We start from the raw sequence: 15,617 nt of genomic DNA, 5'->3' as shown, positions 1-15,617 counted from the left end.
AAACGTTTAAGGCGGGGGTTAACACGAAGACCGTATTTTGGCTGGGTATTATGGTGCTCCAAAACTTTTTTTTTTCCTTTTAATCCCTCTTTAAACTTCCTAAAACTTCACTTAAATTCAAGGTGGAACCCTTAACCACGTGGAGGGGAGGGGAGAACATAGAAATGTCCCACAATGCCAATCGATCGTTAACCTTGAGAATTTTTGCACATGCTGGCTTTCGAAAGAGAAGCGAGGGAATGACATTTAACTATGGTTTTTAACTTCTTGGTAAGTAAGTTATGAACCATTTATTAGCATATGGAAGTCATATTGTAATCTGGTCGTGTTTGGTCAATTCTAGATTACATAAAAAGATCTACAGTGGTGTGTTGAGAGAGAAGCCATCATTTTGTTCATGCAGAATTATGCAGTTGACTCAAGCAAATCTAGTTTTAGTTTGGGCATACTTTACAAAGCATCTTGTAATTATATTTTTGATATCGCTCTCTGTTATAAGTTTATGGACAATACTTCTAAGTTTGTTCCAAGTAAAAGAGCGAGCAGGTAAGACTTGAATTAATTTTGCAAATGGCGGCAAATTTAAAACCCTGATGAATCAAGTAGTGTAGTTGTTTTCATACAGTAAACGTATAATTTGCCGTTAAATCTTGAATATGCATACCTAACGTTTAAATCATCCCATCAAAAGCTTTAAAACCTTGACTAAGTAAATTTTTTGTTGCCTAAAGTGGAAGATTAAAGAGGAAACATCCACTGATAAACTTTTCCCCAGTGCTCTAATCTTAGCCTTTGAAAGCAAAAAATTGCCTTTACATTAAAAGCAAAACTCCTTGTTGGGTCAGTTGTCCACCAAGAAACTGAATATCCACGGCTTCCCATACAAGGGAGAAATTTATCTGACCTAATCTAAAACGTAATGTAATTGGTCATCTGTTAAAAGAAGACAAAAGATTGATGTCATGGAATTCACTTGTGGAGTCATTTTGACAGATGGTATTTTTTTTGCCAAAAATCCATCTGTGTTCATAGGCTAGATGTAAGTTAAACCAAAGAAATTGTGTGGAAAAAGTGTTACAGACATGTATTGTTTATGTCACTGTTCTTTCTATTCAGGGGTCCACACATGGAGATGCCTTCATTGATGTGTACATCATTGCAACTTTATGCAGGATAATCATCTCCCATGGAAACAAATCCAGCAATAATTGCCTGGTAAGTTCAATTTTTTTGTAAAAAAAAGAATTTCATTCATGTATACAGTATTTTGTAACTTAAAAAGTATGATTTTACCATATAATTTTAACAGCGAGGAACAAGCAAACACAATAACTGATTCCGCAAATAATGATCATGTGATAGTATTTTGAAATAGCAGAAGAACTTCAACTGCCATCACAAATATTATTGATGGCAACATATAAATTGATGTAAATATATTTTACATGTAAACTAATGTATGTTGGACTAATATTGCAACTGTGCTAAAGAAAACATCAGAAATGAGTTGACAAGCAGTGGTCACACATCCCTAATGGATGAATATACATCTAGCTACTGAAAGTTCTAGCCTCCAGACCTCAGCCCTTTTTCAACAATTTTGAAAACTATCAAGGGAGTGGCATTCACCCTAGCCTCCAGTCAATACACAGCATGTCATGCACTCTTTCCAGCAGAACGTCGTCAGAGAGGAGTACACGATGGAACAAAAGAATGGCTGTATGCAAAGGAAGCTACATCCACCCTAACCCCTTGTATGTGAAAGGGTGAAAATTGTTTCAGAAAGAATACCTTATTAGTATATTCACAGTACATAGGTGTCTGAGGAATCAGCATATATTTAGATTAGAATCTTTCCTTCTTCAGAAAAATGTCAAGCATCATGAATGGCAAAAGCTAGCATTAACAAACTTTGTTTGGGAGAGAAAGCTGGACATGTTCAGATGACACATGTCAATGAGGTTAGTTGAATATACATGTAGTTACACATGCAAAGTTCTGGTTCCAAGTGGGGGACCATCCTACCTTTCACATTAATGGAGATGTTTGTTGGAAGTTTTACCAGAACCTACTTTGAATGGTGTGGCCTAATTTCATTCATAACATTTTCATTTCATTAGCATTTCATTTACTAGGTAGCAATTTTCCATGTTGTAGTTATGGGGGCTAATTTCACTCCTTCATTCTCTCTCTCTCTCTCTATCCTTCTTTTCTTGTTAGACTATTATTTGAGTTGGCTAACCAGTGTGTAAGTTGCTTGCAATTTGCTGTTAAACAGTTAGGGGTCTGTGTGACAGTTGGAAGTCAAAGTTGTTGAAATAGCTCATACATGTACATGTAACATAATTTGCTCACCAAGTGACACTGGCGATGTTTTCTTTTGTAAATTGTCTGGACAGTCTTTTTTCCAAACCTACATACATGTACATGTAACCTTAGCAGGTAATAAATTATTCAGGGTCTGACAAAAGTACTAGTGCCTTTAGGCAAGCATTTCTCATCGTGGGCAAGCACCATTATTTTATTGCTTTTGTATGTGATAATCATGTATGAAAACTGGCGTGTAGTGGAAAATTCTTGAGAGAAAGTGATACTTTTTTCACCCACTTTGTATTTGCTTTTGTAAGTAGCTCATGCGTAAAACTAAGAGCTTGTACTTGTTTAGCTTTTTCTCCCGATGGTTTGTTTTTGGATGTTTGGTGCAGTTGAGAGAAAATTTCTAGAAGAATATGACATATGCACGTAGTTTCTTGTTACAGATGACACCAAAGTAATTTTGAATCTTCCAGAAATTAATTAAAATCTAGTCGTGACTATAGTTTACCACTGTGGATGTTATCATAATGGTTTCACAATGTCTTTTAAAAATCCTGACTTTCTGTTCTATACAGCTTATACTTGCAAAACCAAATAGCATGACGTGGTGAGCTCATACATGCTGACCTAGCTAAATAAATATGCCATGGTTTGAAATTTTTTCAACATTAATCGTACCTATAACAAAATTCTCGATCGTGATTGGTTCTCCATGCGCCTATTTGTCATGTAATCAGTGCGCGATCACATGGGTGTCCAATTACAAGTATCCAATTTGAACTCTTTGTAATTGGATACCTGTAATTGGATACCCATGTGATTTGCACATCAATTACGTGCACTTTAATGGCTTCTGTCGCAATGTCTCCAGCATTTTTCAAAACTTGTGAAAAGTGCTACAGACATTTTCCCTGAAAAGAAGTCCTCAAAAGACATTTAAAATTCTGAGATTTGTTATACACTGTAGATACGATTAATCCTTGGCTTGCACGTGACGTCATCATTTTCTAAAATCTAAAACTAAAGAGCCACCGTACCAAAGTTTTTATCCTCATCAGACATAAGAGGGGGTAAATTTGTATCTGTTTACAACTTTTCAGCTCAGTATAGTAGCTTGCTTCATCTGGAAACCAGCGCATTTTGAATTTCAGAGTTATGGCGATGTGTGACATAAAGCTATGAACGAGTTTGTCAAAAAATATATACTTATCTCATGATTTTTAGCCTATTCAGAAGTTTAAGTATTAGGAAAAGTGCTTTATGTAAATGCTTGTTTGTTCAGTACAGATAATCAGTCGCCTAGATAGACAAAGTAAGTTCCAGATGTTTACACTATTTTCCGGCCGCCATACTGGTGTCCCACGGAGGTACACCAACATGGCGGCTCCATACTGTGCTCTGTAAATTTGTGCAAAACATTTTGACGAATATCTGAAGTGTAGGAAAACATACAGGCTTAACACTTGGAGAAGTGTCTTCTTTACCAATCTCTTATAACATCACAATTTCCTAACTTTTAATCCACTGAATGGTTTTCAAATTATTTTTTTATTGCATGACATTGCAAGGCAAGAATTACAATTTTGGCCAGAAAGCCTCAGAGCCATGTTAGAATATTAATATATTGAATGTGGCCTATTGCAGAAATCTTTTGGGGGGTGCCCATGCTCGTTAAGGAGCAGTGAGGCACTGAAAATGACCCATTTTGGCATAATTTAATGCTTATTACATGAACGCATTCCATGTTATAGTAAATCTTTGTGAGCCCAGACTCGTGAAAACACACCTCAAACTACAGTTAATACTTGTGTTGGACACAAGTAAACTTTTTAAGTTTGGTTTTGACAGACAGCTGAATCGTTGTTAAAATATTGGAACCAAATTGCTTGCCATGGCTATCAAACAAATAGAAAAGACTACAGTGCAGCTGCTGTTTTCCTTATTTATTCAATTTTCAACAATAGAAATCATATCAGTCGTTTCTCGCGCAAAGCTAATGATTAGTTGATTAAAATGACTGGAAAAAAAATTGGGGTGCCCGCGCTTGTTAGTGAGCTATAGCCATTTTTCAACTGACAGAACTCAATATCAAGGCAAATCTGCCATGTTCTCAATGTGCGCGTGCATACCACGAGCGTGCGCTAATGATGCCATAAGTTATGCGCAGTAAGGATGTGCAATGCAAATGTGAGGAATTAGCTTAATGAGAACCCTTATTGTAGCACAAGTCAAGTTCAAGTCATGAGCCAGTGTCATGCCAAATTAAATTTGTTTGTTTTTTTAATGAAGCCTAACTGAACCTTCCCAAAGGCAACTTGACCATTGCAGCTTTCTAGAACTCAACCATACATCTTTGAAACTGAACACATAAACGTTGCAACTCAACAGTTGTACTGAAAGCCAATTGGACCTGGATTCACAAGTCAAAAGGGTTTTAATTTGGCAAGCGAAGGTCGTGTCGTAGAAAGAAGTCTATAATATCATCCCTGTTTCGTTTCGAAGTGTTGCTGTTTTATAAGTAATGACACTATTAATAACGTTTTTATATTCCAAATCAATTTTCACGGTATCTGGTTGAAATGAAACTTCTGCTTAGTTGTGCATGATAGATCTCCCCAGCTGTACAATTCAAAGCTTATTTGTGGTCTCAGAGTGGTATCATCATGATGATGGAAAACCTCTGTTTTTGGCTTTCCTGATAAACAGTTAACTCTTGTGACTAATTTGATTCTAAAAGCAACGTTGGCTCAGCAGCTTGACATTGCTCTTCAGCACTTGAATATTAAAAATCAATATTGAAATTTAATAGCTCAACCATGGAGGTCATATTTGTTTTGAAGCTTCTGTGTTGTACAGCTTGCTAGCTTCTATCTACTTGGTACAGTATTTGGTATTTTTTATGTACTTGCATGTCCTTTCCTAAAGGAAATAAGTGAAAAATGCAAAGTTCTTGACTTGACGTGAAAATTATAGCCACTTTTCCAGTATTTTTGTCGAAATTTCACACAACTGTATTTTGAATAGAAATTAATACAGCAAGATGGAATTTTCACGAATTCCTGAACCCCTTTGCGAAAATACAAAGAGCAATAAGTTGCTTTAGCCTGGAGTAAAATGAGGGGTTTGGTGTAATTTCACCAAAACATTTCTTACTATGATTTTAATCAAGTCAGAGCACTCAAATGTTCAGTTTTTCTGTGTGTGGAAACTGATTTTTACATCTAATATCCAAGGTACAATCATAAGGAATGGATTGATCCCATGTTGTGCTACGTTGTACTACGAACAGTACATGTTTCAGTTGAACTGAGAACAAAAAACGGAGCCAATTATGTTTCCTAAGTAACTTAATCTTTTTCTTGCTAATGTTTGTTACTGCACCAGGACGATCACAAACTCGCCTGTATTTTGTTATGTTTAAAGTTAGCTAGCCTTTAGAGTCACGCTTTGTTTACATGGACTGTCACCCTGCGTTACTTTGGTTGTCATTTACCGTTAGCTCGGTTGTCACGCCGCGTTATCTTGTTAATTACGCTGCGTTATCTTGTTAGTTACGCAGCGTTACTTTGGTAGTCGCGTAGCGCAACAGTAATCTTTCAACAGCATCTTTTCATTTTCACCAGGAAAAAGGTAATATTCTTGTTGTGTAACTATTTTTTGTGTAATTACTCTTATTAATTTTCGTTTTGCTTTATTTTCATGCAGGTTGCTGGATGCCTACGATGCTTTACATGAATCTGCTGCAAGTCAGGATTGAAGAAAGACAATCATTCAAGATGTAGTTAGAGGTAGAATAGCGAACTTAACGAGACTGCGCTTCAAGGTTAATTGAGGAGAATCGGAGAGAAGAAAATTTCTTTTCTGTTGAAGAATCAAGCACCATCTTTATTACTATTTTGAATTGTCTGGGAAGTGCAAATTTAAACTCACGAGCACTTTTTGATTAGTATTTATAAAACGTGAACAGCAAGACTGATCCGTACGGTAGTAAGAGACAGGCGCAAAGGGTTAAAGCAAGAAGTTAGGCCAGTACCATGTCGAAGCTATAATTTTGTAACTCAGTTTCTCAAAGCACAATCTTTATTGCCGTTACAAGTTGTCTATGAAATTAAAATTTTGCCAGAAACACATCGCAAGAGTTAAGAACAAATTTTCTAAGCCAGTGTTATGTCAATTTTTTTTTGGTGAAAGTTGTTTCCTTGTTAACATCGGTTTGACCGTGTTTAATTTTCCCGCCAAAAGACTTAGAAAAAATACGGGCGCCAAAACTACGCATGCGCCAATTTTTTTTAAAAAAAAAAATGCTTTTCCTTCTTCATGTACTCCTTTAGAAAATTTTTAATTTTCCCGCCAAAAAACTTAGAAAAATACTGGCGCCAAAATACGCATGCGCCGTTTTTTTTAAAAAAAATTTTAGTAATTTTAAACTTAAATTGTCAACAATAAAAGTTATATTTCCTCTGTGTCTGCTCTACTTGATGTTGTTTATTAGTGTAATTATTACAGAGCAATGTGTATAATAAGTCAAACAGTTCATTGTCATCTTTATTATCTTTAATAAAATATTTCAATAAACACAAACAAGTATTAAGTGTGAAAATTACTTTTATTTGCCTCAAGTAATCTCTAATTATAAGTTAATTAGTTAATAGAAATCAATTAAATTAATAAAAAGGTGTCAAGAAAAAATGTTCCCTATATATACTAAGACTTTTGGCGGGAAAATTTGGAAAAATTTGCACAGCGTTTCCCCTGGCAACTTTCTCGGTAAAAAATTCAAAATGACTTCCCTTACAATTTCCCGCCAAAAATACTTTTAACATCACCTCGTGCAAAAAAAGTTGAAAGTAAAACGCCAATTTGTTTCCTACCCGTAAAAAAATCCGAAAAAGATATTTTAAATCTCGTTACTTGTTAAAATCAAATTTTGAACCGAGCAAATCTTTCTCCGAAACAGTTTAGTTTTTTCAAGCTCTCTTGCACAAGATCATGTTTCGGATAAAAACCTTTTTCATCCGATTTTCGTTTGTAACACAGGACAAATTAATCAAAAAACGCCAAGAAATTTACTCGTCCTAAACAAACTGTAACAACGGTTATGAAGTTTTAGAGTAAAACAGACAATTGCAACCGTTATAAGCCATGTATGCAACAATTGCTCGTGTTGCTAATATTAGCTGATTTCAGGTTTTATTTTAATTTCAACAATAACGTCAGCAATTCAGAAATCAGCTCAATGTAATTTAGTGTCTTTTTTTTAAATTCTTATTAACGCAATGTCCTGTGTTACAACGAGCGCCGGTAGTAAAAGATCCTCATCCACTTGAAGTAAATCTTTTTCAAACACCAACTTATCATAAAACCCAAGTGCCTGGTTGAAGCTATCGAATTGTGAAAGTTAAATTCCACCCTCAACGCGAACATGTGGTTGAACGAAATAAAGGTTATACGGACAACGAAAAACACAGCTATATGCAGGAGAAACAATTTTCAAAGCAGATCAAAGCGACAGGAAAAACGTATCAGAAATAATATGAAACCGGTTGAAATTCGCGGAATTGTCTTGTTTGTTCGTGCAGGAAACACGTTCTAAAATGGCATTATTTACAATTGTGGAGCCGAATAATCATTTCAGGGTTTAGTTAATCGTTTTGTTGACATGAAATAGCACAGAGAAAATCTTTCCAAAACACTGTTGATTTGCAAACGAAATTAAAATGAGCCTTTTTTTGAAATCAGATCACAAAAAAACTGTTGATTGGCTAACGAAATGAAAAAAATATGTTATCAAATCGGATCGGAGAGTAATTCGAAGTTCTCTATTTTCCGTATATATATCTCAATTTAAAATTAGAATTTTCAAGCCAAGTTATTTATTGCAGTTTTTTTTTTCTCAAAAGCAATTGATTTGCTAACGAAATGATAATAGATCAATTTTTTTTAAATTGGATCGGACAATAATTTTAACTTTTTTTTATTTTGACTACGGTATATCGAAAGAAAGCCATCATATTAAAATTATGAAAATAAACAGCACAATCGTGAAGCCAAATTGATCATAGCTGGTTTTTACCTTCCATAAATTGAAACAGCGAGGGAAGTGATTGTTTTCGAGTTAATCATCAGCGAGGTTTTGTTTTGGTCTATACAATAAGAAAACTGAAAATACTGACTTAATTTGGACATCAAACCAGGCAATTGTTCACTTGAATTAATAATTCCATGTCGTTTCTTGTTTTCGAAAATTTGAAATGTTATCGAATGCTTAGAAAACAATGCGGTAAATTTGGTTGTGATTTTTTAGTCCGTATAACTAAAAAAACTGAAGAGATTGACTTTGTTTAGACCTATTAATCTCAATATTTTCCCAACCAGGCATTAGGGTTTATAACAAGCACTCAATATACGACAAGAGAACATGGGAATCTATATACATTCTCCGCCCCTACATTTACCAAACAAAAATAAGCAAGTCAAAATGGAAACATCTGTCTTTTGTGTTGTGAAAATTAATTTGTTTTTATTCATAAATGGCCGTTGAACCCTGGAGTAAAGTAATTCGTATGTTGTGAGAGTACCTATGTTCTCGAATCAGTGAAGAGCATGCAGTTGTTGCATTTGATAGCGAACGTTTCAAGTCAAGTAAAAATTGTTTGTGAAATGTTTGGTACGGTTTGCGTGGTAGTGTTGGCTAATACAGGCTGTACTATGTTTGTAAACAGCGATAGCATAGGCAGTTCTTGTCAGTCTTGATGATACGTATACGGTTAGAAAATATCAGCTGGTTATGTCGGAGGCTAAAGTTCGTTGGTTGGTGTAGTCGAGGTCTGAAATAATTCGTTTGTAACGTGGCGGTCATTGTTCTAAGTTAGTGAACCAGACTTGAAGTCATTCGCTGCGAGTAGTTTACACTGCAATCAACACATTGAACCGTCAGTCAGTTGTGGAGTTTGTTGGTAGATGATGTTCAGTGGACGGTAACTTACATCATCAATTATTCGCGTCGTGCGTTAGTGTGCAGTTAGTCCTTCAGTCAGTCAGTCAGTCAGTCAGGGTTCCACCAGAAAAAAAAATTGACTGCCTATGATTCGTAGAAGTCTGCTTTTTTGAAAAAACCCATGTTCTCTTGTCAACTACAGTAGTTCAGTTAATGCAGCAAAAGCGATTCTTTTTAAAGTGGCTCTTTTCAGTAGTCTTTCATTGTATAGTATACATCAAATAAACATGATCTTTTAGCCAACAATTTTGTTTTGTTTTGTCTTATTTTTTGTTGATTTTAAGTTATAAAGCCAGTAACATCAATCCTTTTAAATCTCAACCGAATTTTGTCTATAGTCCGTGGTTTGTACTCTCTCACGTTTTGCAGTGCCACCTTAAAAAAAATATCATTTCTGCAGCATCAACTGAAGTTGCAAAATGTAACAATGTATAAAGCACCGACTCTTTTGCAGACATCACAAAAAGACCTCGAGAAAATAACGCTAAAGAATCGAAACACGTTTCCCAAAAGCTGAACTAATAATCGAATGAATTATAAAAATTTGATCAATATTTGACCTTAAATAATTTATAAAAAACTGAATCAAGTTAGTCAAGAATTTGCTCCGAGATGAACTTAATCAAAATTATCAACACTTAAAAAAAAAAATAAGTGAACAGATCAAAATATTGTCTGCAAAAGGATCGGCAAATGGTGACTGATATTAAATTAAACCTTTAGAAATTAAACTACTTTGTTCTATTTCTCAGTCTTTGAACAAGGCATTTTTTTCTCCGATCCAGACAATAAGTGTACGATGTGAAGAACCCGAAGTGTCGACCCCTTGCAAAATAAAGTGAACTTTCTTCCACTTTGCAGTCTCTAAATGAAGTAATTTTTCATCCTTCCAGACAATCAGCCATTCATCATAAATTTAGCACATTGTTCAGCCACCATTTGTATTAGCTATCTGACAATTTTTTAAGTTCTTATCTTTGAAGAGTTCCTCTTAATTCGGTGATGCCAGTATGTCCACTTCTCCGGCTTCGCTAGCCCCATGCCGGAATTGAATTCCTGGAAAAAGAAATGAAAAAGTACAAGATCAGGAAAATGCTGAAATGTTCTCTGAACAGCACATGTAATGCATGTATAAAAGCTTCAACGGACTCTAACTCGATACAAATACTGCAGAGATTACGAAACTAACAAATAACATTTTAAAAAAAAACTGACAGTTCAGTTCAGTTATGGTCACAGTAACGAACGTCATTGCAAAAGTAAAGGGACAACTTGGCAAACAATAATCAACTGTGACCTCCAAAAAATAACGCCAGACCTTAAGAAATCCAAATGGCTAGAATGGTTTGGCCAGGTTAACATTTCAGCGAGCAGTTTTGACTTCGAACAGGTAAAAGATTCCTATATTGTCGCAAGACCACCGAATTCTTATCCGTGTTTATCTCCGAGCCTTCAGTTTTGATTTCAGCGTTTGTTTCAGGCCAACGGAAATGCCCTAAATTTCAGTTAACTATTACGAAGTGTTATGTTTTGCTGGAGTATCATTCAAATTGGCCGCCCTTGAAATATTGCAAACAAAACATGGAATTTGAGATACCGCTTTGCTGTCCTGTTTCAAGGCTAGATAAAGTAGCTGGCGTTCGGAGCAAACAGTTATTGCACGTGTTCACTCGCTAGGGTAACACTTTGATACCCGAATTGGGCGACTATTTTCCAAATGAAGTGCTTACCTTCTGTTGGAATCAGAGAATAACAACTTCATTCCTAACGTTAAGTCCTTCTAGCATCAAACATCTTCTTCCAAGAGTAAAATTGGCCCTTGGCCGGACGATATGTCTTCACTCATCAACAAACAGTTTAAAATGTGCCGAAAACCCTACGAGCCCTATGAATATGGATTAGAGACTCAAGCCAATCGTTGAATGAAAAACACGGCAAAGATCCGACGCGGAAATTTGTTTGCACGCTTTTTCTGCTAGCGAATCATAAACGTTTGTTTATGCAAGTGACAAGAATTTTTTTGTGAGCATCCATGTTGATTTGCTTACTATGCTGTTACTAATAAATTAAACTATTCGTTAAAGTTTTGTTTTTGCTTATTCCTGTCCGGCTGGTAATTAATCAGAGTAGAGAAGCCTCAGAACATACATTTTCACAGCTGTGATTTAATTTTCTGCTTACAAGCTGGAATCAAAACAAGTTTGGAAAAATCAAAGCGAAAGTTATTATAAACGATCTGAAACGACCGCTATAAACAAAAGTGTCTTGGTGAATAATATTTTTCATGCAAACTTTAAATTAAGCGTATTATTAACGCGGGGTAAAGGTCTTCAAAAGATAACTGGTAATTCCCAAGAAGATGCCAGGTTTGTGATTCGGAAAAAAGAAAAACGATGGCGAGATTTCGCAGCAGGTGTCGAACCTTGCTTGTCACTTCCCGCTCGACGGTCGGGCACTCTACCATTAAGCTACCACAGATTTGTTTGAATGTTATTGTGTAACTAGACTATACAACAAATTTCCGTTAATAAAAGTTTCTTTCCATCGATTTCTTATTGATTGAACTCAGTTTTTCCAAGAAATAAAAAAACACTCCCTCTTTGTTTTTCAATGAAATGCTGAAGCGCCCATTTTTTTATGTATGAAGTACTTTTTATACTGCACTATCTGCTGTTGTCAGTAAGTGCCGCTGGCCTTTCAGGACATCTACTCCACTGAAGTCTAAGCTGTGGCTAATTATATAGATCCTAATTATGCATCTATCTTGTAAAGCCTTTTAACTAGTACATCCTAAAATGAAGTGACCCATTTGTTAACTTGAATGTAGAACGGTAACAACTTTTTCATCGTGACTATTCCCATTTTTAAATCCCTACTTGCCAGAATTTTCTGATCCCCCAAAATCCCGAAAATGTGCACGTGCGACCCCATTCTAGTGATTCTATTGAAAACGCAACCTCGTTATAGTCAATCCAGTCGTAAAAATGCGACCCCATCCAGCTGTACATCCCCATTAGCCTATTACTAGGAAGTACAACCCTCCTCCCCCAGGGGAAGCAGGCTGAACACAACGGCCAACGGATACCCCACCGCATTGATGCCAAGGCAATAGACTCGTTTACGCTCATCCTATAATGATGTATTTATAAATTTATTCTGTTTGTTGCAGAACGTATCATAACGAATGCAAACTGAGCAACGAGTCAAAACTAAAACAAAGACAGTTTACTTCCGCAACTATCAAACAGAGTCAGTCAACCATAACTGCAATATTCATAACACACTCGCGCTCCACAAGAAATGCCGGAGCGACGAATTCCTTTTGTCATTCTGCTTATAGGATTGTATCCTTCCGAATTTTTTTCTTGAATAGCGTGTCGATATTATCGAAACACTGTGAAATGGCGATGGTTTCTTCAACTATTTGTGATAGGTCGACGATGAAAGTAAACAATTTTATTGTTCTACGAACGTGTTCTGACGAGAAGTTCATTAAGAGCTAAAAGAAGACAACCGTTATGTTAACGTTTAAAGTATTTTATTTGACTCTTCCGAACAGTTTTCAGAACAAATTTGAGAAGCTGCCGATATATATGTGATGTAAGCCTGCAATTTTGGTTTTGATATATTGTATTCCTTAATCGTTTTAAGATCATCCACACTGATTCTTTTTTCTACCTTTTAGTTCTGTGCTCCTGCAACGGATTACCTGAACGCTGAACTAATTTAGAGGTAAGATATGCTAACTGATTTACTAGAATTCTTTTGGTATCGCATATAGTCTGACGAAAAATAATTCCGTAGAGTTCTGTACCCTTTCAACAATAGCGCGACGGCAATCAAAGAACCTCTCCATGTTCGCGAGAATTGGCTAGTCAGAGAAAACCTTTATCGTGTTGAAAGTTATCATCTCGGTCCTGTTTTCGCTATTTTCAATGAGAGAAAAGTTATGATGTCCACTAACGATTCGCGATGATATACTTAGATTGTTAGCCGTGTCAATACTCCTTTGAACGATTTTAATTGAAAAAAGTCACGATATCTTGTAGGTCGATCGATGTAAGGTAAACATTGTATATTTACAGTTCGCAGTCATTCGACAAACCTTCGACAAAAGAAAGAAATTTGTCTTTGCGATTTCGGCTCTTTTTAACTTGGTGCTGTGATTATTTAACAATAGATTTTCGCACCCTCGTCAAATCATGGACCAAAAGTTTGCTTTTGTGGCTATGATGCTCTTGATACTTCCCTCCATTGCAGCTGCATTGGGTAAGACGTTTTCGTTTTATTTTTACTTCAGTTTAATTCAATTGACGTAAGGTTTTTGGAGACGGGGTCGGATACGTAGAAGTGTGGAAAAAAAGGAAAAGGGAAATGCAATGTCAATAGTACGGAAAAAATATGATTGAAAATGGAGCGATTACAGTTTTATTCATTAATTAATAACCGATAATGCAATTTTGTTCATCAATAGACCAATTTCTATATATTAAAATTCAGCCTAATACGATAGATCTCAGTACGAGGCGCTGGGGAATAACTACAGAGTTTGTGGTGTTTATTCTCAAGAGCCTCGTGCTGAGGTCTGTTGCGTTAGGCTGAATTTTAATGTATCGAAATTGGTCTATTCATTGATTCTTTATTTTTCGTTCATTCACTAACATATTTTCCATTTTCTTGTCTTCTTAGATCCCTGGGTCAAACTGAATTTCCTTCCTGTATGTTTCGGCGCAAGGAATAACCAGTATGGCAGTTTCAACGTCCCTTACGGTGGCAAGATAGCCGCAGTAAAATTGACCCACCTCAGCGGTTACGTCATGTGCCAGTCTGGCTACATTTCCTACTGGTCTTTCTGGGGCTGTGGTAACAATCCCGCAGTGAAAAATCTCGTCAGTGTAACCGTAACAACATCAAGCAATAACCTCATTTCACCGCCAAAACTGTTCTTCACGTATGCTGGAGGAGCTGGAAACTGGGCCGAGTTACCCGGATATAACTCGTATTCTCCTGAGATTATCCTGCCGCGCTTTTCTCCTTACCAGGTCAGTGCTGGCCAAGAACTGCGGGTGTGGTATGGGGAGGATTTGGTGGGCTTCACTGAACACGACAATGGAGGATGGGTCTGCTGTAATGTTTATGCTCTCTACGTCTAATAAATCCTGGCAAGTTTTCAGTTACAAGTTTCTGGCAGTTTTTCTGGAATAATGATATTATTTTGCGATTTCTAGTTGCAACAATTAAGGAGTTTAAGGGTTTCATTAATTCTAGTAACAGTTAGTATTCGAAGTATTGCTTTCTCGTCGTTAGGGGAAAAGGAAATTTAGAAACGAAGCTGTATGACAACTGTGTCTGAACTAAGTGATTATATCAGTGGCAATATTTTTCTTTTAATCTGAGCAACTAAAATAAAACAATGGCATTAAAAAAAGGAGTTGTTTCTTTTTTTTTCCTCCTCTTTACATCGCTCATACATGTTTTTATGTGCCATGCAATGGGTACAGTTGAACCCCGCTAATTGGAAGTCGGTTATTTCGAATTAATAGCCGAACCCGGCGCTTTTATAAGTCCTACACCTTACAGCGACTAGGCCTCTCCCGATTGTGCTCGGCAACGTTTGAGCAACTTTTGGCTTTTGGAGCAACTATTTGCGGTTTTAGCAACCTCGAGCAGGCTTTGCCTTTCTGAGCAACTTTTAAGCAGAATATAGGTTTACAGCACATATTAGGGCCTTCAATAAGATGCAGTTCAACGATAAGTGTGTTGATTGTATTCTTGCGACTAACTCTATAGTCGACGACAAGACAGGTGGCACTTCAGAACAGGATATTGATCAGGCATCATTTCCGGCAGAGGTTACTCCCTTATATGGGCTACATAGGTTGTGCGGCCTCAAAGGGTATGGTTTGTTTTCAGCCGTTTTGGTCAGAAATAGGGTATCGATTTTGGCCATTTTGGTCTTAAATAGGGTATGGTTTTTGCACTCTAATCTTGAATTGTGTATGTTTTATAGTTTTCATTATTATCGATAAGACCATCAACAAAAGCTCTTTCCAATCAGTCTGAGTAGGGAACTAATTATAAGGTAGGTCTGAAACAGGGTATTGATTTAAGGGTGAAACCTTAAATAGGGTATCTAATTTTTGGTCAGGTCATAAATAGAGTGGGGAAAAACGCAGATTTCGGTTTTAACTAGAATAAGGATTTTGGGAAGCGCGCGGGCCACACACCCCCACCGAATTTTTCAGGGAGTACCCCTGGGGCATCATCTAAGTTATGCTGGTAGAGCCCATTAACGTCCGAACTT

At 36.4% G+C, this 15,617-nt stretch overlaps 1 protein-coding gene and 1 long non-coding RNA gene across 2 annotated transcripts; both read left to right on the top strand.

Moving 5' to 3' along the window:
* The first annotated feature begins 36 nt into the window (after positions 1-36).
* Positions 37-6,867, top strand: LOC145496518 (uncharacterized). Its single transcript, XR_014050557.1, has 4 exons — positions 37-270; positions 1,117-1,215; positions 1,867-1,961; positions 6,022-6,867. It is a non-coding gene; the product is annotated as an uncharacterized LOC145496518 (long non-coding RNA).
* Positions 6,868-13,485: 6,618 nt separating this feature from the next.
* On the top strand, positions 13,486-14,741 carry LOC145497879 (uncharacterized). Its single transcript, XM_081477739.1, has 2 exons — positions 13,486-13,582; positions 14,003-14,741. The coding sequence occupies exons 1-2, from the start codon at positions 13,516-13,518 to the stop codon at positions 14,464-14,466; spliced, it is 531 nt and encodes a 176-aa protein (XP_081333865.1). The 5' UTR covers positions 13,486-13,515; the 3' UTR covers positions 14,467-14,741.
* Positions 14,742-15,617: the final 876 nt, after the last annotated feature.

Source organism: Orbicella franksi, chromosome 9 (assembly GCF_964199315.1).
Source record: "Orbicella franksi chromosome 9, jaOrbFran1.1, whole genome shotgun sequence".
NCBI classification, from domain to species: domain Eukaryota; kingdom Metazoa; phylum Cnidaria; class Anthozoa; order Scleractinia; family Merulinidae; genus Orbicella; species Orbicella franksi.
This window is presented reverse-complemented; position numbering and strand designations above follow the sequence as displayed.

Bases quoted from the DNA above. Each gene is read 5' to 3' on its own strand.
- LOC145497879 (XM_081477739.1), top strand. From the start codon at position 13,516: ATGGACCAAAAGTTTGCTTTTGTGGCTATGATGCTCTTGATACTTCCC. The intron at 13,583-14,002 runs GTAAGACGTTTT...TTGTCTTCTTAG, and splicing joins CTCCATTGCAGCTGCATTGG to ATCCCTGGGTCAAACTGAAT.